Genomic DNA, 27,719 nt, shown 5'->3' with positions numbered 1-27,719 from the left:
TTAATGGGACTAAATCGTGGGGCCCAGATAATCTACATCCAAGAATATTAAAGGAATTGGCACCTGAAATTGCAAGCCTATTAGCAAGAATTTTTAATGAATCTGTAAACTCAGGGGTTGTACCGTATGATTGGAGAATTGCTAACATAGTTCCTATTTTTAAGAAAGGGGGAAAAAAAGTGATCCAGGTAATTATAGGCCTGTTAGTTTGACATCTGTAGTATGCAAGGTCTTGGAAAAAATTTTGAAGGAGAAGGTAGTTAAGGACATTGAAGTCAATGGTAAATGGGACAAAATACAACACGGTTTTATAAAAGATAGATCGTGCCAAACCAACCTGATCTCCTTCTTTGAGAAAGTAACAGATTTTTTAGACAAAGGAAATGCAGTGGATTTAATTTACCTAGATTTTAGTAAGGCATTTGATACCGTGCCACATGGGGAATTATTAGTTAAATTGGATAGGATGGGATCAATAGGAAAATTGAAAGGTGGATAAGGAACTGATTAAAGGGGAGACTACAACGGGTCCTACTCAAAGGTGAACTGTCAGGTTGGAGGGAGGTTACCAGTGGAGTACCTCAAGGATCGGTTTTGGGACCAATCTTATTTAATCTTTTTATTGACCTTTTTATTGACCTTGGCACAAAAAGTGGGAGTGTGCTAATAAAGTTTGCGGATGATACAAAGCTGGGAGGTATTGCCAATTTAGAGAAGGACAGGGATATCCTACAGGAGGATCTGGATGACCTTGTAAACTGGAGTAATAGTAATAGGATGAAATTTAATAGTGAGAAGTGTAAGGTCATGCATTTAGGGATTAATAACAAGAATTTTAGTTATAAGCTAGGGACGCATCAATTAGAAGTAACGGAGGAGGAAAAGGACCTTGGAGTATTGGTTGATCATAGGATGACTATGAGCTGCCAATGTGATAGGGCCGTGAAAAAAGCTAATGCGGTCTTGGGATGCATCAGGAGAGGTATTTCCAGTAGGGATAAGGAGGTTTTAGTACCGTTATACAAGGCACTGGTGAGACCTCACCTGGAATACTGTGTGCAGTTCTGGTCTCCCATGTTTAAGAAGGATGAATTCAAACTGGAACAGGTACAGAGAAGGGCTACTAGGATGATCCGAGGAATGGAAAACTTGTCTTATGAAAGGAAACTCAAGGAGCTTGGCTTGTTTAGCCTAACTAAAAGAAGGTTGAGGGGAGATATGATTGCCCTCTATAAATATATCAGAGGGATAAATACCGGAGAGGGAGAGGAATTATTTAAGCTCAGTACCAATGTGGACACAAGAACAAATGGATATAAACTGGCCACCAGGAAATTTAGACTAGAAATTAGACAAGGTTTCTAACCATTAGAGGAGTGAAGTTTTGGAATAGCCTTCCAAGGGAAGCAGTGGGGGCAAAAGATCTATCTAGCTTTAAGATTAAACTCGATAAGTTTATGGAGGAGATGGTATGATGGGATAACATGGTTTTGGTAATTAAATATTCATGGTAAATAGGCCCAATGGCCTGTGATGGGATATTAGATGGGGTGGGATCCGAGTTACCCAGGAAAGAATTTTCTGTAGTATCTGGCTGATGAATCTTGCCCATATGCTCAGGGTTTAGCTGATCGCCATATTTGGGGTCGGGAAGGAATTTTCCTCCAGGGCAGATTGGAAGAGGCCCTGGAGGTTTTTCGCCTTCCTCTGTAGCATGGGCACGGGTCACTTGCTGGAGGAGTCTCTGCTCCTTGAAGTCTTTAAACTACAATTTGAGGACTTCAATAGCACAGACATAGGTGTGAGGTTTTTTGCAGGAGTGGTGGGTGAAATTCTGTGGCCTGCGTTGTGCAGGAGGTCAGACTAGATGATCATAATGGTCCCTTCTGAACTAAATATCTATGAATCTATGAATTCCTTCACCCCTCCCACTGTTTCCACTCCTTAAAAGAATACCTCCTTAAAATGGATTGGGAAAGGGTTTAATCTGATCACTATCAATTCCTGCAGAGTACCTGCGCTGGATATCTGCCCCAAGTTTACGTAATGATTTGCAGCATCATAGCCTAACTCCCCTTTTGTTCTTTTCTCCCTCAGGCCTCCTACCCACTGTGGGGGAAGGTGAAAAAACCTACCTTGTGTTGGCCAATCTGGTGGTAAGGGAAAAATTCCTTCCCAGCCCCCTGAGAAAGGAGCAACTAATGTTATGCCCACAGTGGATAATAATACTTTCATGGATGAGAGGGTGGGTGCTGCTTAACCTGACCTTAAAAGAGGGCTTTCACTGCTCAGATGTGGGCATAAATATTCCCCCTCTCTTCTGGTCACCTGCAGGGGGGATGGGTCAGTGTCCCCATGCTGACCTGGAATGGGGCTACCTCCATGTTGGAGGTAACTCACTGGCTCTCTAGCTGCCTTTAAAGGGGCAGCTCACCTTGTCTGCCAAACCTGACAAAGGTCCCCACTGCTTAATGTGTGGTGAGGTCATTCAGCTTTGGGCACTCATGCATTAATCTGGTGAGGTCTGAATATGTCCTAGATTGGAATAGTGTACATTTTGTCATAATGTAGTGAGGTATAGATCATTGCTTTTAAGTATGGAGAGTGACTGAGGGGGAATGGCATCATCTTTGGAGTGAGGTGCTTTCTCAGTGAGAACTGAAGTGGCAGTAAAAGGGAGATGAAATTGATGGGTGAAGAAAGAAAGTGAAAGACTGATGTGGGAAAGAGAGAAAATATGTTGTTGCTGTTTCATTGGGTATCATTGATATGCTTGGTACTGTACAAAATACAGAGGAAAGCACCGTCCCTGCCTCAGGGAATTAACAGTTAAACAGAATGGTTTAAGGATGTTACACACCAGATTATCAGAACAATGTTAGATCTGAGTGCAGCATGATGGCTTTTTTTAGTGTTGGGTCGTGTACAGAGGATGATAGCTGTTTGTATTAGGATCGCTGATTGTATTATTGGCAGTTGAGTGAAGAGAGGGTCACTCACTGGTGGAAGGAAGAAGGGAGCTACAAGCTCAAGGGCCGTTATATACAGAGGCTTAAAGAGAAGAGAGTGTTTACAAAGGTAAAGGTTAAGGAGGAGTTTTGTATAGAAAAGGAAATGAGGAAGAAACAAGAGCAGTGATTTTGTGAATAACCTTAAATGGGAGAATCAGAAGAGATGTAATAATTTCACAGCCCTAGCTGATGTTAGTATTTTGCATTCAAGTTTCCAAGCAACACATCACTGGGCTAAATAAAAGGGGTTTTCTTATGGATGTGTTGGCCTCATGGTTCTATTTAAGAATGAAGTAGGCATCTATGAATTGCTTTAGAAAGCAACAAGAAACTATTGTGTGAATCTCAAGGGTCCTAGTACTTCAGCTCTTGGTATTTAGTTTTGAGTAGTAACAATTTAGCACAGCTTCATTTTTCCCTTATAAGTGACAACATACCTTTGTGAATCACTATTGTAGACAGCTACCAAAGAATCTATTATTCAAAAGCCCTTCAAAATTTGAAAGTGATCAGAGCCAGGCAGAAGTCAATTTAAGCAGTATATCATCGAGCCACGTTGCTTGTGCAAGCTCACAATAAAAGTCTGCTCAGTGGAGATGACTGATTAGCAACACAGCTAGTGGTAATAAATTTTAAAATATATATGTTATGAAAGATTGAGGAAAAGAGTTATACAAATGGTTCAAGTCTGCCAAAAAGTTAAGCAATGCTATGAAGCTGTGCCATTCAACTTTCCAAACATGCTGCTGCTAAGTAAACATGTTAGTACTGTAGCATTACCCCAACAATACAGACCTGTGATTGCCAAGTGCCAGCCTCCACCCTGACTTCTGTACAAATGAACACACTGTACACATATCTTTCTGTTAAAATCCTCTATCCTCTACTTTAGCCTTTTAACAGGAGTTAATTCTTATCTGTTAAAATATTAACAGGTTGCCTGCATCCCAAGTCCTTGGGTTTAACTATGCAGTTGTTGTAGGTGCCAATTTGCCTACGTCTTGTTGCCATACCAACAAGTTTCCCTCTTGACTTTTCCCTATGGAGGGAATTATACATGCTGCTGCTTTAATTATATTCTGGTAGGACCCATAAACCCCATGCAGGATAGAAGACCCGTGCTGTATAAACACAGATGAAGACCGAGTCCCTTCACTGGGAAGCTCACAAACTAAGTTATGTAAGATCCAACAGTAGGTTGGGCACATGGATATAACATACAGATAAATGTGTGTGATCATGACTGGCGCAGTATGATTAACTTCGTTTTGCTCCTGTTTGCATATTAGTGGGAGTGCCTCTAACTCGTGCCCTATATTGAGGCCTGTCCCTACCAAGATGATGTGGACATATTCCTAGACTCATGTTTCTGAGACCAAGCTTGGATTTGGAGTACTGGGCTAATAGAATTACCCTTTAGGAAAGATAAAAGAACAAAATTATATCTTTATTTATACAAAGCTGACCAATCCTGCTCAATAAGTTTAACACTCTATCTACCTGGTGGTGTGAATGGTAGCATTCAGAGTGCCTTCTGCCTGCAGGCTGTATATCAGGTATGCTCAAGGCACTCATGACTACAACAGTTCTAAATGAAATTGTGCCATATTTTTGCAGGCCATATCCCACCAGAGGTGACAATATCCTTTTTATTACCATCGTAAAGTGCTAGAGAATACCAGTCTCCCAGCCTTTCACATGAATAAATAGGCAACAAAGCACGTACTTTCCAGTGCCAGTGCTTTGATAGACCACACTGTTTTCACATACGCATGTATCCCTGTCCTCTGGTCAGTTTTTTAGAAGGGGAGGTGTGAAGTATGCTCCTTTTTGCCCCAGAGTCCTCTGAGATCATCAATTGATACGGTAATGGCGATGTAGCATCCTAATAAATGCCTAGTCAAGCTCAGGAGAAGCACATCTCTGTAACATCAAAAATAAGTTATTGTGAAGGGATCCTTAAACAATAGATGCTTCTATCCATTTAACAAATATTTGCTAAGGCCTTGAGATAACACCTGCAGAGAAGGTATGCAAATAGATCAGTGCAGATCCTCTGTGAGTTTTGCTCAGCTCCCATCTTGCCATCATTCTACACCCCAGAACTCTGTATTATGGGTTGGGGATTGCAGCCAGTATTAAATAAATAAATAAAATAATATTTTATACTGAAGTAGTACCTAGAGGCTTATGTCAATAACAGTTCAATACTGAGAAGTGTTAAAATTGGTGCTGGACTGCTGGCCTTTCTCTTTCAGAGAGGGATGCATAATCTGGCAATTGAGTGCTAACAGATGTGATGCTGGCAGCCCGAGTACCAGCTGTGGCCAAGGGCTAGACATTAGCTGAGAACTGACAAACTCATAGCTGGAAGCCAGGCCAATTCACTTGTGTATAGATCAAAGTGATCATTCAATGCATAAGAATGTATTTGCAGTGTAATTGTAGTTGTCAGTCCCAGGATATTAGAGAGACAAAGTGGGTGAGCTCTGGGTGGCTCAAAATCTTCTCTCTCTCACCAACAGACATTGGTCCAATTAAAGATATTGCTGCAGACTTTGACTTGCCATGTGCTAGCCCAGGGGCCGGCAGCCTTTCAGAAATGGTGTGCCGAGTCTTCGTTTATTCACGCTAATTTAAGGCTTCGCGTGCCAGTAATACATTTTAATGTTCTTTAGAAGGTCTCTTTCTATAAGTCTATAATATAGAACTAAACTATTGTTGTATGTAAAGTAAATAAGGTTTTAAAAATGTTTAAGAAGCTTCATTTAAAATTAAATTAAAATGCCAGGACCCAGGCAGCGTGCGTGCCACTGAAAATCAGCTTGCGTGCCGCAGGTTACCTATCCCTGTGCTATACCATGACGCTGCACTGGCCACCAGGGATCCCAGGAACATAGGCTAAAAAATCCTGTGTGATGAAACCTGCTTGCTCTTCTTTCGGGGAATGCAATCTCCCTAGTTTTGTGTGGGACTGACCCTTAATTAAAAGCACCTGCTACGCCTGATAAGTCCTCCGATACTTTGCAGTGCAGAAGCACTGGCCTGCAGAAGCACTGGTTGCATTGAAGGGAGCTGTGTTCTTTATAAGCCCTTGTTACCTGACTGAGGCAGTCTCTCAAGTTCTCCCCTAAAGGCAGCTAAAGCCTCATCTACTTGACCGCTTTCTTCCCCCAGAAATTACAGGACCTGCATTGGCTGCTATGACTTCTGGTGTTTGGTATACTGAAACACTCAGCTAGGGGGTTGGGAGTACTGGTACTAGTAAATTTATGGAAGTGCTCTTGCCTTGCATCTCTTTCACTCTCCACCCCTGTAAAGGGATAATTAAATGGATCTGGAGAGCCACAGTATTCACCCTATCAGACTGGTGATCTCTTCCCTGTTTTTGTGAGCCAGTCTGACTGCAGTTGTCACTGCTGATCTGTTGCCATGTCCTACATTCTTTTGCTGCTTGTTACTGAGAGTAGTCAAGAACTGCTTCTAGAGCAGCTCAGTGACCTGGTGCCATTGCTCAGATGTCAGACGTGCGTGCTGCCGGGGTTGACCTGGTGGCCGGATGGGAGCCAGGATTGACCTGGTGGCTGAGTGGGGACTTAGAGAAATTTCCGACCCTTTCCTGGGGGTCGACCTGGTGTCTGCTAGAGTCTTCGGGGTCCCACCTCAGCAAAAATGACCTGGAAGGCATAAGAAAGTTCCTGTCCGCAGTAGAGGAAGCAAGTTTCCTGACCAGAGGTCCAATGTTTCTTCTACTACTGAAGTAGCTGTCCTGCCCATCTCCTGTCTGCCTCATGGGCTTCCCCTGGGAATACTGAATATTTCAGCAAGTTGGAACGGAAATATTCCCTGCCATCCCAATGATTTTTAATTCCCCTTCCTACTACCCTATGCAGTGCTGGTCAATCATAGCAAGCTGCAGATTATGAATCTGCTAGTTATGTAGTCTCTACCTACATGTCACTAGTTCAAGTCGCATATAAAGCAAAATGTGCTTCCTGCAAAGGAATTTGGGCCTGATTACATCAGTGATATAGTTTAAGGGTAGTGTGATTAGTTTAGCAATTTTCTTTTGGCAAGAATTAATCTGCATGAAGCATACAGATTTCTATGAAACTCCTACCCAACATTCCAATCTGACAAGTTCATCTGCTTTCAAGACCAAAAATGCACATTTTCCTTCATCATAAGGGCTTATAGCCAAAATGCATCATCTTTGTGAGGGGGAGGAGGAATGAAGATTTTAGAGATAATCATAACCCAAAGGATTTAGAGGAATATAGCCATTTTTTTCTGTTTTGCATTTTATGCCTCAAGAGTACAATTTATCTAATGGTAACACAACCTGGTTTGAGCTTTACTGCCATAATAAATATTTACTGCTCTTGCACCAGAATTTCTATTATCTCTCAGACAACATACTCAGTTAATGGAGCCCTTTATGCTTTCTACTAGTGGGAATATTTTGTATTGACTCCTGGATACTAAATAGGCTGTAAAGTTTGTGCTGCATTGACCGGGGGAAGGTATAATGGTATAAAGATGTGAAATAAGTAGAAAATTGGCATGAGTCAGTTCTTTCCAAGATGGATAATTGATAGCAGTAGAATTTACTGTTTTTGTGAATTTTCCAGATGAGACCTTTTAAAAACGGACGTCTTGGTTTCTTTGGCTAAACTTTCCCTCTGTCTGCCTGGCTGTCACCATTCACTTCAATGGTGGCTTTTATCACAGTTTCAGGATTAACTGTGCCTTTGATCCCTCCCTCCTACCCCTTGTCTTCCTGGAGGGCACCCTCTTATGGCTTTAGGCTTCCTACCCATCACCTCTCTTGGGGTGGAGACCCAGTTGTCTCTCGTTTCAGATTGGGGCTTGCTTGCAGTACCTCTGTATCTCCTTTGTGATTTTTTTTTCCAGCAGGTCTAACTGAGGTCCAGCACATGTGGTTGTTAATGCTTTCTCCTGGGATACAACAGAGCACACTGGTTACCAATCAGCTTTCCCAAAACAAACTGCATTTATTCTTAGAGCAAAAGCGTTACAGAGAAAACCTATAAAAACAATAAGTTCCTATATACATGCAAAAAGCTTACCAGAGGTCATCCATCAATCTTATGGTATCCTGGTAGGTCAAAGTCTTTCCAACCCTTCTGCAAGGGCTGGGGCTCTTGGACAGAATGCCTTGTCCATTTGCTGCAGAAAGAAAACTCTGAGTCCATTTATACACAGCCTTTTTATGCCAAAAACCCCTTCTTTGTCTATTGGTCTCTGGAAAATCCAGTTTGAACCAGTCTACACAAACCTTCACAGGGGGTCGTACCTCTCTGAAGGTGTTTACAATGTGAGCAATTCATCTTAATCATCATCCATCGTTTTCATTTCTGTCCTGTGGAGTAGAACAGAATCATACATGCTATCACTGGCCTGCAGTGATACATAAACTTAATACAATATGTTCCCCCAAAGATACTGCATGTTGTTGCAATATCTGTCACAGGTTTGTTTTAGTAGTGCTGTATAGTTTGTGAAGTACTTTGAGATCCTTCAGGATTTTGATACATGTAATGTGCCACAATACTTTGAGAGAAAGACATAATGTAATATAATTATTGAAGTATTATGGTACATTGCAAAGTAGGATTTACTAATATTCTATCTAAACTAAGGGGAGGATACTGGAAGGGAGTTACACATAAGTTATATCTCAAAGCTGAATGCACAGTTGGGCCCTGAAAGGTGAGGGAGAAATAGGACCCAGCTGTAGCAAAGCACAAGAAATTTCATTTTTAATGTTTTACTTTGAAGAAATGATGTGTCTTTTTGATTTTAGCAAACTGAACATGCCGCCATCCAGACTGGTATTTTCTAACATGGCAACATGGAACAATTTGTCGTGCTCTGAATTTCTCTGCTATCCTGAGATTTGTACAGTACAGTGCCTTCACCGCAGCAAGCAAGGGTTATTAAATTGATTCTTATTTTCAAGCTCTGAAAGTTACCTCTCTCTCCATGTTTAAGTTATTTTACATGTGATGTGACATGAAAGAATGCTAAATAGCTTGATAGGTTTGTTTTGCCCTCTGTGGGTTCTGTGGTTTTAAGATTTTAGTGTCACAAGGAACTGTCATTCAGTTAGTCATTTCATAGATATCAATGCACTTTTGTGATTTGTGTGAGACTGGTCTGAAAAATGGAGATCACCCCCATGTTATATTGTAAAATAATACTGTATTTGGTCCAGTGTTTCTGCTTCAGTACTTTGAACAACGAAGTCAGGTTCCTAAGATCATGTAATTAAACACTTGTGTGGTGAAGAGAGATCCCTCCCTCCCCCACCTCAGAATCTGCAACATCTATTTTAAATGTTCTGTAGTTTGAAAACTTAGTGTTTTTGCTTGTGTGGAAGCAAAGTTGTAAAGAGATATGGTAATATTTGTGTTGTAGCTCCAACAACAATTTATTTAGTTTTTTATTTAGGCCATAGAAAAATTGCTTTTGAACAACTGTGTTTCTCAACTTGAATAGAAATTTTAAAATCTTCTTTAGTAATAATAAAATAAAGTTAAAACTACTAAGAAAAATCCTTTAGCAGCCATTGCCATGAATACAGAAATAAACCTGAAATGTTAGCATTGATCGTGTTAGTATTTAACTTTGTCTTGGAATAAACTAAAATATATTTAATATGATGTTAAGTTACTGAAATCATCAGGGAGAATTGTGGCACTTGGAACTCTCTGTTGGCCTGAGCCTGATTTTACTAGGAGCTGATTCAGTATGTTCCCAGTAGTGGGCCCTAATTTATAGGTACAGCTTTACAAAAATTATTAAAATACATTGATTAGTTTTTGTGGGGGAGTGTGATGTCTTAAAAGTGGCCAGTTAGAGTATTAAGAAAATTATCGACTTGAAGGATTGTGCGCTAAATGATAAACATAAGGGCATTTAGCATGCATGCCTAAAATCAACTATGTGCTGAATACCTATTACACTTACTTTTCGATACGTTTGGCTCATGATATTATGATAATACTTTACACTTTAATCTCAAAGTGCTTTAAAGTGTGCTGCTTCTCTGAAAAGTGATTGTAAAACTGGAAGTGTTACTCTTTCCCATCTATCCCATGTGTGTTAAGAGTAAGATATTAGTAACATATTTTTTTACTGTTTTTTATTCCTGTTGGATCTGCAGAGCCAACTGAGAGAGAGAGTGTTTGATTCAATTCCTCGTGCAACAGGAACAAGGTTGTTTACTAAGTTACACCAGTGCTAACCCAGGAAGGAAATGGAATTGTATAGGTCTCACTGAGGGCATAATTTGAGCATTGTGGGGGTTGCATAAGTGTAAATAAGGGCAGATGTAGGCCTGCATAATTTTTATTACTGTTGATAATGAATGAGTGAGAAGAAAGAAGCCAACTTGACTCAGTTTGCTGGGCTGTCTGTTATAAAATGACACCTATGCAACTCATCCAGTGCCATGTTTACAGAGACACATTTCCGAGTAGAACCATTTAATTCTCAAACATGTCTCTAAGGTAGGCAAGTGTTACTTTGTCTGAGCTTTAGTTTAAGTTTTTTTTAAAATTAGAGATTATTTGAAATGAGGAAAGTTTATACTTTTTCTCACTGCTGTAAGGTCCTATTTTCAAAATGCTATAATAAATTGTCTCTGGCCTCTCTCTCGTTTATAGCATCCACCTCGAACATTTAAATTTAAACAAACAAAATAAAATCTGAACTTTTTTGTGGAAAAAAAGGTAATGTAAATGTAACCCATGCACCTTCTGGGTGTGGTGTTCTGTCCTATCTAGTGGCACAGAGACCACTTAAATAAAATAGGTCTGCTCTACAGCCTTATCTAACAGGCGTTGGCTTTTAGCTTATGCTGTAGAGGCTCATGCGCTAAGCTCCACAGGTCCCCGATTCAATCCTGCCCCCGACAGACCGTCGGTGTTGCATAAAGTTAAAAAATTGAAATCTTCCACTACTACTAGATAAGGATGTATCCTTAAGGTAAAAAAAATCTGAATCTGCAGCATGTTTTAAATACTACTTTAAAATCCGTTATCTAGATACTATACTTCAGTGCGTGTGCGCTATAAGAATGATGATATCAACAGATACATTGTAAAGTAGATTTTCTGACAACATTTTTGGATTCTGCTTTTTCCATAAACCTTATAGTGAACATTTTTTAAACATTTGATGTAAAACTGATAAACTGCAAAGAGATACTATCTGTATTTTTTTTATAACAGGTACCAAGTGCTGGCATTTGCAACAGATGCTGATGAAAGACAGGAGACAGAGCAGCAAAAACTGAGTTCTGGAAAAAGGCTTGTTGTAAGACCTGTTTGTTTTACATAAAATATAACCTACAGTGCATAAATATTAAAAAGAGAGAAGACTAGCTGACAGATTGAAACACTGTGTTGTCACTAAGGGCCAGATCTAACTTCCATTTAAGACCATGGAAAGACTCGAGTAAATTTTATTCCTATTTGGATTGGGTCCTAAATACTCATTAAGCCCTCTGTTTTAAGAGAGGAGAAATTAACATAACAGGGTTAATTCCATGTTAATTCTTATCAAGATGGAAAGTACTGAAATATGTGTAAATGAAATTTTGCTTAGATTTTAAATGTAAAGTTTTTTTATGACTAGTTTATTAGATTTCTAAAATGCACCCTGTTAAAGTTGGGGGCTCATGTATATTGTTAAATAGAACACTATTTTACTAGGAAAAAGACATTTCCCCAAATAGCCAGCTCGCCCATCCCCGCCGACCCTTGCAGTGAAAAACCTGGGAAATTAATGTCTCTTACATCGTGCCTTAAGGCTAACATACTCAGGCCATTTTGGACTAGTGGGGAAAAGGAATTCCCGCCTCAGTGGTACTGCACTGACAACTGCTTGACCATTTAAGATACTCCAGAAAGTGCTAGCTTAAGTAGTCCAGCTGACCTCATCTTCCATTATGGCACATGGGGAGAGAGGTGGTCTCTGGAAGAGTCAGAACTCAAACATTTTTGTACTATATAAATCAAAGTCAACACCTTGAATTATACATGGAAGCAAGTAGAGAACCAGCTCTTGGATAACAAGTCTCTATGTTCCCTTTGAGTAACACTGCTAAGTAGGTGAGGACTGTATTCTGTAATATGTTTGGCATCAAAGAACAGTCTTCAAATGTAACCCCACTTAGAGTGCATTGCAGTACACTTTACCATAAACAATACCAGCTGATAATGTGTACAAGTATCCACACAGATGGAGAAATGCATAACTAGTGCAATTGCCTCTGCCTGTGAAAAGAAAATGAAAGAATATTATGTGCAGATTGCTGAAGATGTCATCCAAGAATGCAGAAAAAGGTACAAGAAGATCTTTTTTGTCTGAGGCAATAAAAATAGGACAGAAAAAAATGTGAACTTTGCATGTTCACTCATCCCAAATTTCTGATGGATGGGTGTCCAGAACTCTTACCTAAATCATGTTGAGAAAGGAATAATTGCTAACACAGTTCTAGACCTTGCCTACTCTCAGGGGTAGCCTCAATTCAGCAGCTGGTGGCCAGCAATAGGTGTAGCTGCACTGGACAGGGACATGAGGGATTTGCACTCTTAAATTAAGAACAAACAGTGCTAAGCTTCAACTAGCTCTATCAATGCAAATCTCTTCATGAGCTTGTGTAGGCTCTGGAATTCAGCTACATTGATTGTTGATATAGAGCCGTTCTTGAGGGTAGACAAAAGCCATGAACTACATTGTGAGTGTTCAAAAATTCTTCTGTAACTATCATCAACCTTTGTGTTACTTGACTGAAAAAGGAGGATTGGTGCCCCATGTTCCTGATGGCACTTGATAGAGCTTTCAAAAAGATTATGAATTCACCTTTGATGCCACTACCAGAAGTACGTTGAAATATGTGTTGAACGGAGGATGATACAATTTTACCAATGAGGGACTGTAAATTAAACTAGACACTAAACTTATAAAAGTAACTGAAGGACCTATGGGGGTAATTTCTGATAATTCTTGGTTGGAGTCTTAATGGAAATCTGAATCTATCAAATTAACAAAGTACTGGAATGTCACAGGGCAAAAAGAAAAAAAAAATCAAACACTTTATGGAATCTTTCTGTTTACCTATCATATTGCCTAGGTATCAGTTGATCCCAGAACAGAAAGAATTTTCCGAAAAGTGGATGATGTAACATAATCCTGATTTCCCTTGTTTTTAGCATTTTAAAATGGAAGGTGCACGTTATTACCTCAGCTCCACCAGTATGTTTGTGAAGGAGGTTATTCCTCATTTTTTTAATCACAGTGGTGGAAAGTTGTGATTCAAAACCACAAAATACAGGACAGTTGAACTGAGAATTTTATCAGCTCTCCTGTTAAACCAGCTTGGCATCAGTCAAGTGTTTGTTTAGCACATTTGGATTGGTTTGGATATAACTTCGCATAGGAGCTGATAAACAAGTTGGTGAAACGTATCAGTACCTAAGGGCAGACACAAAGGAGGTGGTAGACTTTAACTAGTTAGTAGAATGGGAAACCTTGTGTTTTATTTCCAGATTTCAAAGCTTTTTTTTGTTTTGGGACAATGTGTGCATTTTTATTTTTTTGAACAATAAATATGGTTACAGAGTGAATTGCATAGCATGTGTTTATGGTTTATTTCATAAAATGTTTGTGGGCTGGTTTATTTCCGCTTCCCCCAACAGTGTTTTATTTTTTGGAATCAGGAAAATCACAACATTCCTGAAGATAATATGCATCTAAAATGTAGAACATTTTACCTCTTTCCCCCTTACCGCCCCAAAGTGTCTTTTCACTTACATTGCTGAAAATTCATTTGGTTTGATGTAGACTGAACCTTCTTCTTAAGCCTTTTATTATACACATAGCTGTTAACTGATCTTTTGTTATGTTTTCTCTTTTGAAGATGGATTGGGTTTTAAACATTGGAGAGCAAGCACTGGATATATGCGTTGTTTCCTTTAATCAGACCTCCTCTGTTTTTGTGCTTGGCGAGAGAAATTTCTTTTGCCTTAAGGATAATGGGCAAATTCGATTCATGAAAAAACTTGATTGCAGTCCAAGTTGCTTCCTTCCTTATTGTTCAGGTTTGTAAAAGAAAAATTCAACTCAGAATCTTTGACCTAGTTACACTTAAAACTAAGAATTTTTTCCATTAGGAAGATACAACCTTTTGAATATATTGTGGATTAATATAAAAGCTTATGTAGAATTCAAATTGTACCTGACATTTTGTAACTGCAGTGGATAATTTTTCAGAGAACAGAAAGAATCAAGTTTCCTTAAATTTGGGTTCTATTTGCTACTTTTTCTTGCAAGTCACTTATGGATAAATAAAAAGAGCAAAATCTTGCCTGGATTAGAGTATAAGGCATGTAAGGTAGGGTTTAGAAGAGAGGTAAAGTCCACCAAGATTAAGCTATTCAAGCATGTTGCGTGGTGCCTCAGAGCAGCTGAGATCAATTAATTTTTCAGGGCTTCAAATGTAGCAAGAATGCAAGAGAGTCAGGGGTCTTGTAAGGATAAATGCTTGTGAGGTGCTCTGATTCTGTGGTTGAATGGTATAAAGCTTGGCTGACAAATTGATAAAGATCAGAATTAAGAATCTATAGTTCCATGTTGGTACCAGAATAGCAAAGAATAAGTTTTAAAATCTTATATTAAATTAGTTAATTTAAACTTTACAAACAATCTCATAATCATCTTTATTTTACTTTTTGTAATTTCTTGTGTAAACATGTGATAGACAGATGATTGATTAAAATTACTTAACCAATGTGTGTGTGTGTTGTGCCATGTCTAAACCAGTGCATTCATAGGGATGATGACAAATCCATGATATTTTACTTTTTGGGCATTCAGGGACTTCTGGTACTAACGCTTATGAGTGATAGTTCTGGAAGTAGCAGAAATGTCTCCGGCACTTCTTTTTATATTTCACACACTGATATAATTATAATCGGTGTCCATGATTAATCACATATATTTTTGGTTATTGTCTATGTAATTTTCTTGGGGTTTTTTGACTGCTTAATAATCTATAAATAAAAAGGAAAACAAATCTGTTCACAAATATGCAATAGTGGGTTCCCCTCCCCTCCCCCAAAAATGGAAAATAATGTAAACCTGAAAGGAAAACACTTGCTCATGAAAACATCTGTTGTCTTAAAACTGTTTTTATGTTTTTAACAGTGTCTGAAGGAACAATAAACACTCTGGTTGGAAACCATAATAACATGTTGCATGTTTATCAGGATGTGACATTGAAGTGGGCCACTCAGCTTCCCCATATTCCTGTAGCCGTAAAAGTGGGCAATTTACAGTAAGTAACTTTGTAAAAGTTTCATTTTTTTAGATTAGTTTCCAGGAGAAAAAAAAAAATTCCTACAGATGCTAATAAGCATTTCTATAGTATTTAACAAAAAAAAAGGTAGTTTATAAAAGGAAAAAATATAGTTTTGGGTATGTTGTGTGGTATATTCACTGGATCAATTTATGCTATTTCTGATACATTTGGAATAATTTTGTTCAATTATTAGTATTACTTTACATTTGTGTAAGTGAAGGCAAAACTTGGCCTCTGTTTCTGACAAAATAATGTCTTTTATGAAAGAATGATAGATGGGTCAAAGATTTCAAGAGAGCACTTCAGTCTAGTATGATCTTCTCTGAGACAAGAAAGTAGGGAGTGTCTATGGGAATTTATTTTTCATTATCAGTCTAATTTCAGCTGAATTACAGAGGCTATTGTTGAAATGGATTATTGTACTCTAAAGCTAGTTTTTAAGTTAATTTAGTAATCTGTTTAAATTATTCAATTTTGCATTCACAGCAAGAAAAGAAACTGTGACACCATTGCTTGTATTTGTTTCCTATCACTGACACACAGCAAGCAGAGCAGAAGAAAATGGGACACAATTGTTGAGTAGCCTTATTTCTTGACTTGTAGGTTGCATGTTTTTCACAAGTGCAGAGGCTCACAATCAAGGGGAAATGCAAAGTCTGAGTAGCTAGTTTTCTCATTAAGATTAAGATATATTAAGATTGGGAATCTGTGAAGAGGGCTACAAAAGCTTTTTGTTCTCTTCCAGTGGTTACCTAATGCTTTTTGAATAAATGAAAATTACAAAATTAACTTATCGTGGGACATGAGTACAAATTGTGATCTCTTTCATCAGGTGAGTGTTAGGTGTAAAAAGATCACTAAGTATCCTGCTGGGCCACTCAGTGTAAAATAAAAAAGTAAGTTAATGATACAGCATATTCCAGAGTAGCTTGTGTCTAAAACTTTTGAAGTCTGGGATAAAAATCTCAATCTGGTAAGAAATACATGAAGCTGTTAAACATTTATTTTTATGACAGGAAATCAGACTAACATTTTAAAAATAGAATACAGTATAGACAGTTGTGTGTGCATACAAACTTTATCCAAATGTTGGTTTTAATTGTGGCAGGAAGAAATTAGTGCAATTTTTAAAAACTTTTTTTTTGCTAATTTTTTGTCTGTTTCATGGATTTTGAAACCTCAAGATTTTGCTTTCAGTGAATTTTTGAGGAACCAATAATTTCCCCCAGATTGTCTTGCCAAGTACACTTTCACATCAATATTTTGTACTTTCACATATTCAGAATTTCCATGCCTGTCATCTTTCTCAGTATTGTTTTATGGAGAGAAGAGGAAGGTATACAGCAACAGTCACATGCATCCATTTATAATATATATTGTGTATACAGTACAAAGATATGAGAACATGCACATATGGACATTAGTTGAGGCAGAGATGGGAGAAGTTTGAAAGCATATGCATTTTGGTTCCACCTCCAGAAGCAGCATAGGATCTGTACCAGGATCTCTATCATGTGGTTGGCTGGGTAAAGGACTTAACTGAAGCATTGAGGTTTAAGGATACACAATGGCTTGCCAGATCTTTTCCTTGAGTGGAAGCAGGAAGTGGTCCAAATGAGAGTTGACTTCCATTGATTTGGAGCTCTTCTCAGAATGACTAGACACTGGAGGACTCTGAGCAAGCCCTAGAGATTATTAGTAATTCTGACTACTCAACAGGAGCTACAGATTGATTGGGTGTCCTTTGAGGTGGAGGCAGTTGGCCAGGATATCACATCTGCTGCTCCCATTACTGCCCTTACACCATGAGCTTCTCTTCTTCCTTTCCCTTACTATCCATGAGATGCAGCAAGCTCCCAAGAGGAGTATTCAGTCTGTCTTGCTCTTGAGGTGGAAATCTGGGGGTAAAAATCTGGACAGTAATTTACTCTCACGTGAATTTTTATAGGTATTTTATCCATGAGTGAAAGCACTGTACTTTGCCCTTCATGGGGGAGGGATTCTCTTTAAGCAAATGTAAAAGTAAACTCACAGAACTAAGTATTAAGAATTAAGTATTAAGCATTTTTAAAATTTCAGTGCTCCTTTTTAGACGGGGTAACAGGTAAGAACAAGTCAGTGAAAGTTACTAGAGTACAAGCTTCTACTTTCACTATCTTGCAGATCAATATAATTTTATTTAGTAATGGAATTGTGTGTTCACTGAAGAATAAATAGAAAGCATTTATTACCTTAAAAGAAAAGGTATCTATAGAACTTCTTAAAATATTAAATTCCCAGATGCAAATTTTTTTAAGATGGAGTTAAGGTAATAAATATGTATCAATCGTTTTAGGTGCGGAAAAACATATTTCTTTTTAAAAAGTTCAAATGTTTAAAACTCATGAAATAAAAGTAGGGCATATACTTTAAAAACAAACCAGGACCGCTTAAGAAGGTGAAACCAGACTTAATTCTCTACTGAACTTCAAGTCTGGCTATATTTGTCGCCTGAAAAATGGTGCTGTAAAAAATGACATTGTGGGGTTCCATGTTTATCTCATTGACACTGTATCAAATTTGCTTAGTAAACTTGCAAATAAAAAATCTTTCCCCCCTAATTGCCAACCCAGCAAACTCATCCTGGCATCTGAAAGTCATTTGTTTAGTCAATTATTTTCTGTCTTCTTCAAGTATGCTCTCACTTTAACTTACTAGTCAGCCTTATCTGTGCTTTATATCCTTACTCACCCTCCACTCAACTCCAAAAGACCACCATAGTCCTCCTGTACATCTTCTTTATCAATGGGATGAGCCATAACCCATATGACAGTGTGCCGTACTTAATGTATGAACACCTGCAGCAGCCAACCACTGCATGTGTGTCATCTACTCAGAGGCTAGTGTGTTAATATTTTAGGTCATGACTCTGTTTAAGGAATAGTAAAAAATTAAGCATCTGTTTGAAGTTTATAAGTAATATAGTAAAAACTTTGATGAAGAATTTTTTTACAGACTCAAATGTAGAAATGCAGTGACTACCGTATCACTTAAGAATTGTTGGCTGAAGAAATCTAAAGTAATCTAAAGTAGCAATATGCAATTTTATAACTTGTAAGACAACAGAAAGTTTTCAGATCTGAAATTTCTTTCTAATACTATTTATATGGGAAAGATTTTTTTTTTTTTTTTTGCTCTCATTTTATGTCTTTGTCACAAGACATTGGGTAGTAGTGGCTGTGCTATAGCATCTCCTTTTACCGGCTCTTGCTCTTAACTTTGAGAAAAGTTAAAATAGTTCACACAACTGTAATTCTCCCATCTATCCCTTAATAGAATTTACAGAAGGACTGAATATTCTTATGACCAGCATTGTAATTAAACATGATAAAATAAGGCTTGCCGTATTTTGTGCTTCATGGTACCAGTTGATCACTGCATGTGTCAGGCAGGAATTTCCCCTTCTCTGTACATATTGTAAAATCAGCTAGGTGCATTGCAAGAAGAGTTGTAAGGCAACTATTGGAGACAAGTACCCAATTTGCTGGCATGATAGTCTGCTGCAGTAGGCCAAATCATATGTTCTTCCTCCTACCAGCTGCTTTCCTTTTGTGATCCTAGTAGCTTTCCCCAACATCAGCATCATAACACTTATGGTACAACTATGAAAGAGGCAGGAAGTCTTGTCCTCAGCTCTTCAGTCATCCAACCTTTTTTTGTTTGGAGCCTCCTTTTGGGGTGAATATGTGCTCACCCTTGCACCATGCCCTTGCTGTTGCTACCTCTCCTCTTTTATTTTTGACCATTTTCTTGTTCTCACATGTATCATTCTGCCTGGTTTGATTTTATTTTTTTTCATTTTTGTTTTCTGTATGTATGTGTTTGGTGCACACGCTCATTCTGCTACTTGTTTCTGGTTTTCTAGCCCTGTTGTCCTCAGTCGGGGGCATCCATCAATGATAACCATAGCCAAGCAGAGTGCGTATGGAATGGAGAAGAGAAGCTTGATATCTGTCATCATGTGCACTATGTGCACATGATGTGCTTATGGGGTTGATTGCCTTATGACCATGAGAGCAGGGAGAATGACTGGCTGCTTTCAAGAATCTTCTTGCCACTTTATCTGCAGGTTCAAAAGCCTATTTGTAGAGGAGAGGTATGTTACCCTACCCGCCTGCTCCTGTCCTTTGCTTCCTCCTAAATCCCCAGACTAGTCTGGCACTTGCCCTATGAGGTTGGGTGATACTAAAAAGCAAGACAAATTGAGTACCTTCATCCAAGGGACTAGTACTGATAGTTCTTCCACTGAACTTAAACTTACATGTATGTTCATTTTCTTACATGTGGAAGGGAAACAAACTATTGAGAAGAAACTGCTATAGCATGTGATAAACTTACTACTTGCTCTAAATTAAAAAAAAAAACCAACCTGTTCCTATAAGTAATTAATTAGTAACTAGGAGATTACTTTATTATGTGTCAGTGGCTAAATAAAAAAAAGTTGCTTTCTTGCAAAATTATTTAACTAAACTTTGCAATGTTTTAGACTCCAATAATTTTTATTCCTAGAGCTACATAACAAAATTGTCTAGTAAATCCTGTAATAATTTATTTCTGTATTTTTTACTTAGAACAAGTAAAATGTGTGTGCTTCTTTCTAGACTTTTCAGTAGCCACCCAGAACGAGGCCTTATCTCATGCATATGATTATAACGTGGGCCCTGACAAGGCAAACGTTTAAGCACGTACATAACTTTATGGAACTACTTGTGAGTAAAATTATGTATGTGCTTAAGGCACCAATTCAGCAGCCTATCCCTGTTCACCAAAGCACGTGCTTAAATTCTTAGCTGAATTGAGGTACGTACATCTGCAGGATTGAGCTGTAAGTTTGAATCTGAATTGTAGCCTAGCAATTTGACTAGCACGTTTTTATGGAAAGTTTTAATCAAAATACTGTAGTTCAGAAGTATGAAGTTTAACTGTTAGTTAAAAAAATCAAATATGCTGGGTTTTATGGAGTTTAGGCTTCCAATAATTTTTTAAAAAGAAAATTAAAATGTGTGATTAATTTATGAGTGAGAAAATGTAAACCTGGTCCAAATTCAAAGTTGAAGTTATGACTTGTTCTCTACTGCAAAAATATAGTGGACTGTGTGGTTAGGTGAATGCATTGTATGCAGCTGTGTGTCTGCAAACACCACAAAGGCAACAGGAACTGAAGTTAATGAGAAAAATATGAAGAAAGATTATGGTTGAATGAAAGTATAAAAGATGTAAAAATGCAATCAAATAACGGGTAGTAGTGGGTGGAGTTAAAATAAAAGCACCACTTATTCAGTTTCTACAGCTATCCAGATGCTAGAAAATACTTTGTTCTTCACTCCAGCCCATCTGTTATTCCTTATTATAACTGACATCACCACAACTACCACAACTGCTAAAGCATCACCATATAAAAATGGCAAAACTTAACACTTACTACACAATTTGATGGAAAGAAAACTGCAGGAATCAAAGTCTGTAGTTTGCTGAAAGATTTTCTGTTTTTTTTGCAGGGTGGTGCTATAACAGAAGTGATGCCAGTTATGACACACAGTATGAACTGAACGGCTGTATTTTTTTAATTTGAGTATGCCATAATAATACGTTGTCTGATCTGAGAAGTTAAACACAAGGATTTTTAGAAGCTCTCTCTACATTTACACCTAATTCCACTTTAAGGAAATGTTTGGTAGGAAAGAAGAAAGTGATTAAATTTATATTTTTCATCAATTACTACCATACTGGCTAGAGATGTACAAAATATTGCCATTTTTAAAGGCTTCTTTGAAAAGATTGTTTTATGTTGTTTATAGTGCTACAAAATATGTGGTGTGATTGTATTTCTTTAGCTAAGTAGGGCTCTGAGCCTGCAGAAAATTCCATATGTGCCTAACTTTACACTCTGCGAATTCTCTAATGTCTGAGGACTTTCTGGAGAGGTAGAACTTGAAGAATTGAATGGGCCTACTTGCCGTGTGTAAAGAATAGCATCCACTGTTGCCAACTCTCCTGATTAAATTGCATGCCTCGTGATATTTGATGTTTTTTCTTAAAGCCCCAGCTCCTAGAGTCTTGTGACTGTGTGAGATTTTCAGCTTTTATTTAAAAAAGAAAATAAAAAAGCAAGTTCCTAGCTTGATCTTTGCAGGGGAAAGCTTGAAGAAGACAAATAAAAAGAATCCTAAATTTAATATTTTTAACTTTTTAAAATTGCATGATTTTTGAATGTTTGTGGCTGGCAGTGTGACAGGATGGCACATGTCTGTACCAACTTATGAACTCCACTTTGTACTAAGTGTTGAACACTAGGCTAGACTTGCCTAAGGGCAATTTACTGTAATGTATTTCAGACAGTTGTCCTGCCCTGAAAAAAATGCTTGGACACGTTGTTGAAAGACTATCACTGAGAACCATCTGGGGCTATCTATTTTGAACAACTCTTAACTACTGGTTCACCACTCACTGAACTACTCACTGAACAAAGTTTTTTCTGTACAGGGTCCGCAAGGTGGTGCAAGCATGATGAAAAAGTGTGTAATGGAGCATCCTACTGATGTCAAAGGGATAGAGGGTCTGTTTATACTCCATGGCGTGATTGCAGCTCAGGTAGAGATACCCAGGATAGCTTTACCCAAGCTAGCATTGCTAAAAATAGTAGTATAGATGGGGTGGCACAGACTTCAGCTACACAGTAGGTACCCAGGGTTCTGAGCGGGCTTGTACAGCCCACACTGAAGACTACGTTGCCACATCTATACTGCTAATTTTAGCCATCCAAGCACTGATAAAGCTAGTGCAAGTATGCCTACCTGAGCTGCAGTCACAGCTTAGACTGCAGTACAGGCATAACTTAAGTGCAGGGCTCTGCCTTTTGCAGGGGAGCCAACCATTGCCACGTATAAGCAGGACTTGCAGGAGAGAGAGGGCAGGATGGACTCTGCCCAGCCTGAAATGCTGACAAACTTCAGTCACAAGAAGGATGGGATCAGACTAGGGGAGGGTGTGTCTCAAGACTTTTGTTGTTTCAAGGACCTGCAACTCCTGAGTGCTTTAGAGTATAGTTTCTGTGGTTAAGGAATTCTTTTGGTAAGCCTGTGCTCCTTTCTTTTCTGCCATGTTGTCCCCAAAAGAGTTAAACTAGAAGCCCAGAGACCCCCACAGCCTCGGTGGAGCTCTGGGGGTAGTGTTTGTAAGTGGCTGGAGGAGCTTGGAAGGTCTCAGGTAGTGGTTTCATGGTCTAGGGTGGCTTGGTGGAAGTTCCACACAACCCAAAGAAGGGTGTCAAACGAGTTAGTGCCTGGGACTGTGCCCTATACACACAGAGCTAGAAACAGGGACTAGACTCTACTCAGATCCAGGCGACCAGGATGCATACAGGACCCACTGATTGGGTCCACTTTGAACAGACTGGTGACAGTACAGCGTGGTACTGGGTAAGTTGTCATAGGCAATACTATGAGTCTTTTCAGGATTAGGGCCTACGATGTAATTGTAAAGTAAGTGCACTAGTCATTGATTACACCTTTATTTTAAAATATATAATTCATTTTCTTTGTATCTTATATCATGTCTCACATAGAACATTACCAAGACAAACTCACAACTGTTTTTTTGATGTGTATTTATTTTATAGTGCTTCTAACACATCTATGGCTCATTAAGAATATCTTTTATGGTAAAATGTACTGACGTAATAGTTCTTTCGTCATGGCGGCTCTTTGTGAATCAGAATGTCCTTTTCCCTGGCCTATTTATAGCTAGTTGTTTAGTTTTGCTAGTGATATTGCTTAACATTAAAGAGCTAATCTGTTATCAGCAGTTAAGTGAGGTTTTTGTTATAATCAAAAACTCTCAAACATTGTGCAGGTTTTGCCAATCCAATATTTTACATCTCGTCAATTCCTTATAGCAAAAATGCCCAGGGTGTAGTGGATGATGGTAGTAACTGAATTATAGAAGGAGGGGGAGACTAGAGAGACAATGGATGGATGATATTTTTTTTTGGAGGTAGCTGATTATTAGGGGCTAATGGGACTAGGACCCACCAATGAAGTACTGCATACTGTGATTGATCTGCTATAGGGTGCATTACCACATGCTGCCACTAGGGGACTCCTGGATGCTGTAATACACCTGACTGCCAACTGGGGACTTCTGGACCTACATCACAGATTGTAGGCAGCCGAGGAAGAGGCACAGATGAAGGAATACTAGTTGCTGTGGGGCTTCCCACAGAGGCAGAGCGTAGGATTGTTTGCACATGCTCCCTGCTGGGTCTGCTACTACTTTTCCAAACCCAGCAACATGAGAAGGTGAGGCAGTGGGAGGTTTTCTTTAGGTATGTCACAGTTCTTCTTTATTTTCTCCTCACTGATAACTCCAATGTTGTCCTGGATAACACCACACTATAATTTTTATTTTTGTCCTGTTTCTTGCACGGTTAGGCTGGTGGCTCTGCTCTTTGTTAAAGTCCTCATGCTTTCTTATCAAACTGCATATCTGCTTTCACTTCTACTAATGCAGCTTACCCTCTTAGCTACTGCACTGCAAGTAGTGAGTGATAATCTGAAATATGATGATGTCATGAGCGTTCTGCTGAATTAATTATATTTTGGAACTTTGACTTTTAAATGTTAACTCTCAACATCTGCATAACTTTTTGCAAGATCTAGACCTTAGCCCTTAACTCATATAGACAAAGAAACAAAAAAGAAATCATAGTTTAAAGCTTCATGTTTTCTATGCCTTTGAATTTCCTGTCTTTTCTCTACTTTGTCAGGTTGTGTCAAAATCTTAAAGCAAACCAAACTTTTTAATCTGAATACACAGTAACCTTTAATACAAGAAACCACACATGGTAATTTTTTTCATTCCGTAAGTGTCAATTAAGGGCTAGGTTGTTAGTTAACAAGCTACCCAGAGTAATGTAGCTGCCCAGGAGGAGGGTGATTCTGAGTTAGGTAATTGAAATCTCTTTCCCAGTCTCCTTGCTGCTCCTGGGTGAGAACAAATAAGTTAGATTTATACCTGGTACAGCATATGTTCTCCACTTTGCCAGTGGAGCTATGCTACCATCTCCCATCTTCTAGAGTGGCTCTGCAGACCCTGTTACTCCCTGTGCACTCGCTGTGGAAGTGATTGTACACTAGAGCACATAGATTGTACACTAGAGCAAAGATGGGCCATAGTCAGGCCTTAGATTTGTCCACTTGAAGGACTAGTCAACTGCACCTTAAGTGAACTAGAAGAATGTTCTTTGTATGTTTCAGCTTATAAATGACAAAGGCTTGTCTTTCTGAAACACTTGGAGGCTGGTAGGCCGAGCTCCTTCTGGAAGTAATGTATTTGGCTGAATTAAAATCCAGTGTTTTCAAGAGGGGATCAAGACATGATGTAAAATTAACTACATTGGCATAAGTAACATTGTCATAATGCTTTCTTTTTCTAACAAGAGGCCTTTTTAATTTGATACGAGTTTTAAAGCAGAGGAAAAATGAGTGGTCTTTTGTGAATTTAGATAAATATTTTCATGGAAAGAAATACATTATTACATTTGGTTTTTTTGAAGTTTACTGTTGATCACTATATCGCTAATTAAGAGCGTGGTATATAAAATTATCTTTAATTTGTAATGTAGGCTTAACATCACTTGCCTAATCTGCCAGTGTTGTGTCTATTGTTCCAATGGAAAATATTAACAGGTTATATATACTGTATTGCTAGAATTTCATTACTTATAGATTGTCAGACTATTATACTGATCTTGTTTAAACAAATGAAAAATCCTGTTACTCATTTAATTTGAAACAGCAGGCATTTTGCATTTACAAGTTGCTTTATTTGTCTCTTTGGTTCCAGGCAGTAGCGTGGAAACATTTCGTTACACGGTATAATATTATGATCACCAGTAGACGGCAGTAGTAATTTGGTCCATGACCCAAACATAACAGGATTTTTTTTTTCAGTTGATAGGAAAAAGGGATGTCAATTCCCATCACTTTATTTTCTTCTGTCACTTGGAAAGATTTTTTTTTCTTTTTTCATCTTTCATTGAACGACCTTTGGTCTTGATGATTGAACTGCAAATTTTAAAGGCTCCTGGTGCCTGCAGGTGCCCTATCACAAAATAATTCATACCTGATTTGGCACCTCAGTGTGGTATGTTTATAGGCAACTACTTCTAATTCAACATTTTGTCATTATTTAAGAAATGCGTAATGCACTTGCCAGAAACAAAAGGTGGAAAAATCATATGGTACCTGAAAATGTTACTGTCACTTCACTTGTGGTTAATGTACCCCAAGTTCCGTGTTGGACTGAAGAGAGTATTATAATAGAACTGCAAGTTGGAGAGTCTTGCTGGCATTCCAAGTCGTGACATTTTGGCCAAATTCTGATCTTGTCCCCTTGAAATCTCTCCCTTCCCCATTCACTGGGCTTACATGTGTAAAAATGAGCCAAATTTTGCCGTCACTTTAATTAGTCATGACCTTTTATTCTTAACTTGACCTCTACCTTTCCCATGCTATGTGACATTATCATCTTCCATCTCTCCTTTTTTTTCTTTCATCAGGCACAACCCATGTGTCTCTTTAAGTGGACTTGTTTCTGGCAGTCTTTGAAATCACTACTCAAAAGCTGCCATGTAACCGAAAAAGTGGACTAGTCAAAAAGCACCACTTCAGTGCTACTCAAGTATTGTCTGTGCCTTGTGCTGGCCTCATCACTGATGTGCATTTCATCTTAAATACATAATATAAGTATCTTTAAAATAACTCCAATGTGTGTGAACAAATGGATTTTTTTTAAGACTGTCTCCATGGAACAGGATGGGGAAGCCTTACCTATGAGAGCATTTATTTCCTTCCTTTTACTAGAATCTTTCTCAAGGACTTCTCATAAGGAATGGGATTTTCAAAGGAGCCTAAGGGAGTTAGGTACCCAGATCCTATTAAATTTCACTGGTAGTTGGTGCTTAACTCCCTTAGGTCTTCTTTGAAAATCCCAGCCAAGGGTTCTAACCTCAGAGAGTATCTCAGATGAACAGGTTGTTTTGAGTTGAAGCCTCATTTTTTTTTCTCCCATTCCTTCATGGTAGATAGCCCTTTTCTCTCTCCATTCTTCTGATCTTTATCCTTCATTTTATCAAACACTTTACCCAGCTGTAGTTAAAGTGGTGCAAAGTGGTAGTGAGGAACTTTTCTGGGGACATTCTGGATACATGGTTTGTAGTATCTATAATCTATCTATAATTTTCACTTACACTGGTGTAAATCAGGAGTAAGTCCAGTGAGGTCAACAAGGTGACCAAAGTGAGAGGAGATGATCTGGACGAGCTTGTAAACTGGAGTAATAGAAATGGGATAAAATTTAATTGTGCAAATCATGCATTTAGGGACTAACAAGAATTTTTGCTGAGTTGGGGACATATTAGTTGGAAGTGACAGAGGAGGAGAAAGACCTGGATTTATTGGTTGATCACAGGATGACTATGAACTGCCAATGTGATGCGGCTGTGAAAAAGGCGAAAGCAGTCATAGGATGCTTCAGGCAAGATATATCCACTAGAGATAGGGAAGTGTTATTGCCATTATACAAGGCACTGGTGAGACCTCACCTGGACTACTGTGTGCAATTGTCTCCCTTGTTTTAAGAAATATAAATTCAAACTGGAACAGGTGCTGAGAAGGACTACTAGGATCATCAGAGGAATGGAAAACATACCTTATTAGAGGAGACTCAAAACGCTTGGCTTGTTTATCCTAACCAAAAGAAGTGTGAGGGGGAGATATGATTTCTGTCTATAAATATATCAGAGGGATAAATACCAGGGAGGAGAGGAGTTATTTATATTAAGTACCAGTGTGGACACAAGAACAAATGGATATAAATTGGCCATCAATAAGTTGAAATTAGGTGACGGTTTCTAATGATCAGAGGAGTAACTTTCTGGAACAGCCTTCCAAGGGAAGCAGAGGGGGCAAAAAACCTGACTTGTTTCATGACTGAGCTTGATAAGTTTAAGGAGGGTGTGGTATGATGAGACTGCCTACAATGGCATGTAGCTGGTCTACAACTGCTAGCAGCAAATATCTCCAATGGCTGGCGATGGGACACTAGGGAGGGCTCTGAGTCACTACAGAGAATTCTTTCACAGGTGTCTGGTGCATCTTGCCCACATGCTCAGGGTCTAACTGCTTTGTCCTATTTGGGGTCAGGAAGAAATTTCCCCCCAGGTGAGATTGGCAGAGACCCTGGGGTTTTTTTGCCTTCCTCTGCAGCATGAGGCACGG

The 27,719-nt window shown here is 38.6% G+C and overlaps 1 protein-coding gene across 16 annotated transcripts in view; it reads left to right on the top strand.

The window, feature by feature from the left end:
* The window catches only part of BBS9 (Bardet-Biedl syndrome 9), a 432,676-nt gene that overhangs the window by 38,745 nt on the left and 366,212 nt on the right, over nt 1-27,719 (top strand). For all 16 annotated transcript variants that reach the window (XR_005223953.2, XR_006288876.1, XR_006288875.1 and 13 more), the window contains exons 7-9: nt 11,270-11,354; nt 13,963-14,143; nt 15,249-15,378. Coding sequence is in view for 11 of the 16 variants with exons in the window: in XM_043540615.1 (XP_043396550.1) it covers nt 11,270-11,354; nt 13,963-14,143; nt 15,249-15,378 (396 nt within the window). In the remaining 5 variants the exon portion in view is untranslated. The remainder of the gene's footprint in view (nt 1-11,269; nt 11,355-13,962; nt 14,144-15,248; nt 15,379-27,719) is intronic.

This window comes from Chelonia mydas, chromosome 2 (genome assembly GCF_015237465.2).
Source record: "Chelonia mydas isolate rCheMyd1 chromosome 2, rCheMyd1.pri.v2, whole genome shotgun sequence".
In the NCBI taxonomy this organism is placed as follows: domain Eukaryota; kingdom Metazoa; phylum Chordata; order Testudines; family Cheloniidae; genus Chelonia; species Chelonia mydas.
This window is presented reverse-complemented; position numbering and strand designations above follow the sequence as displayed.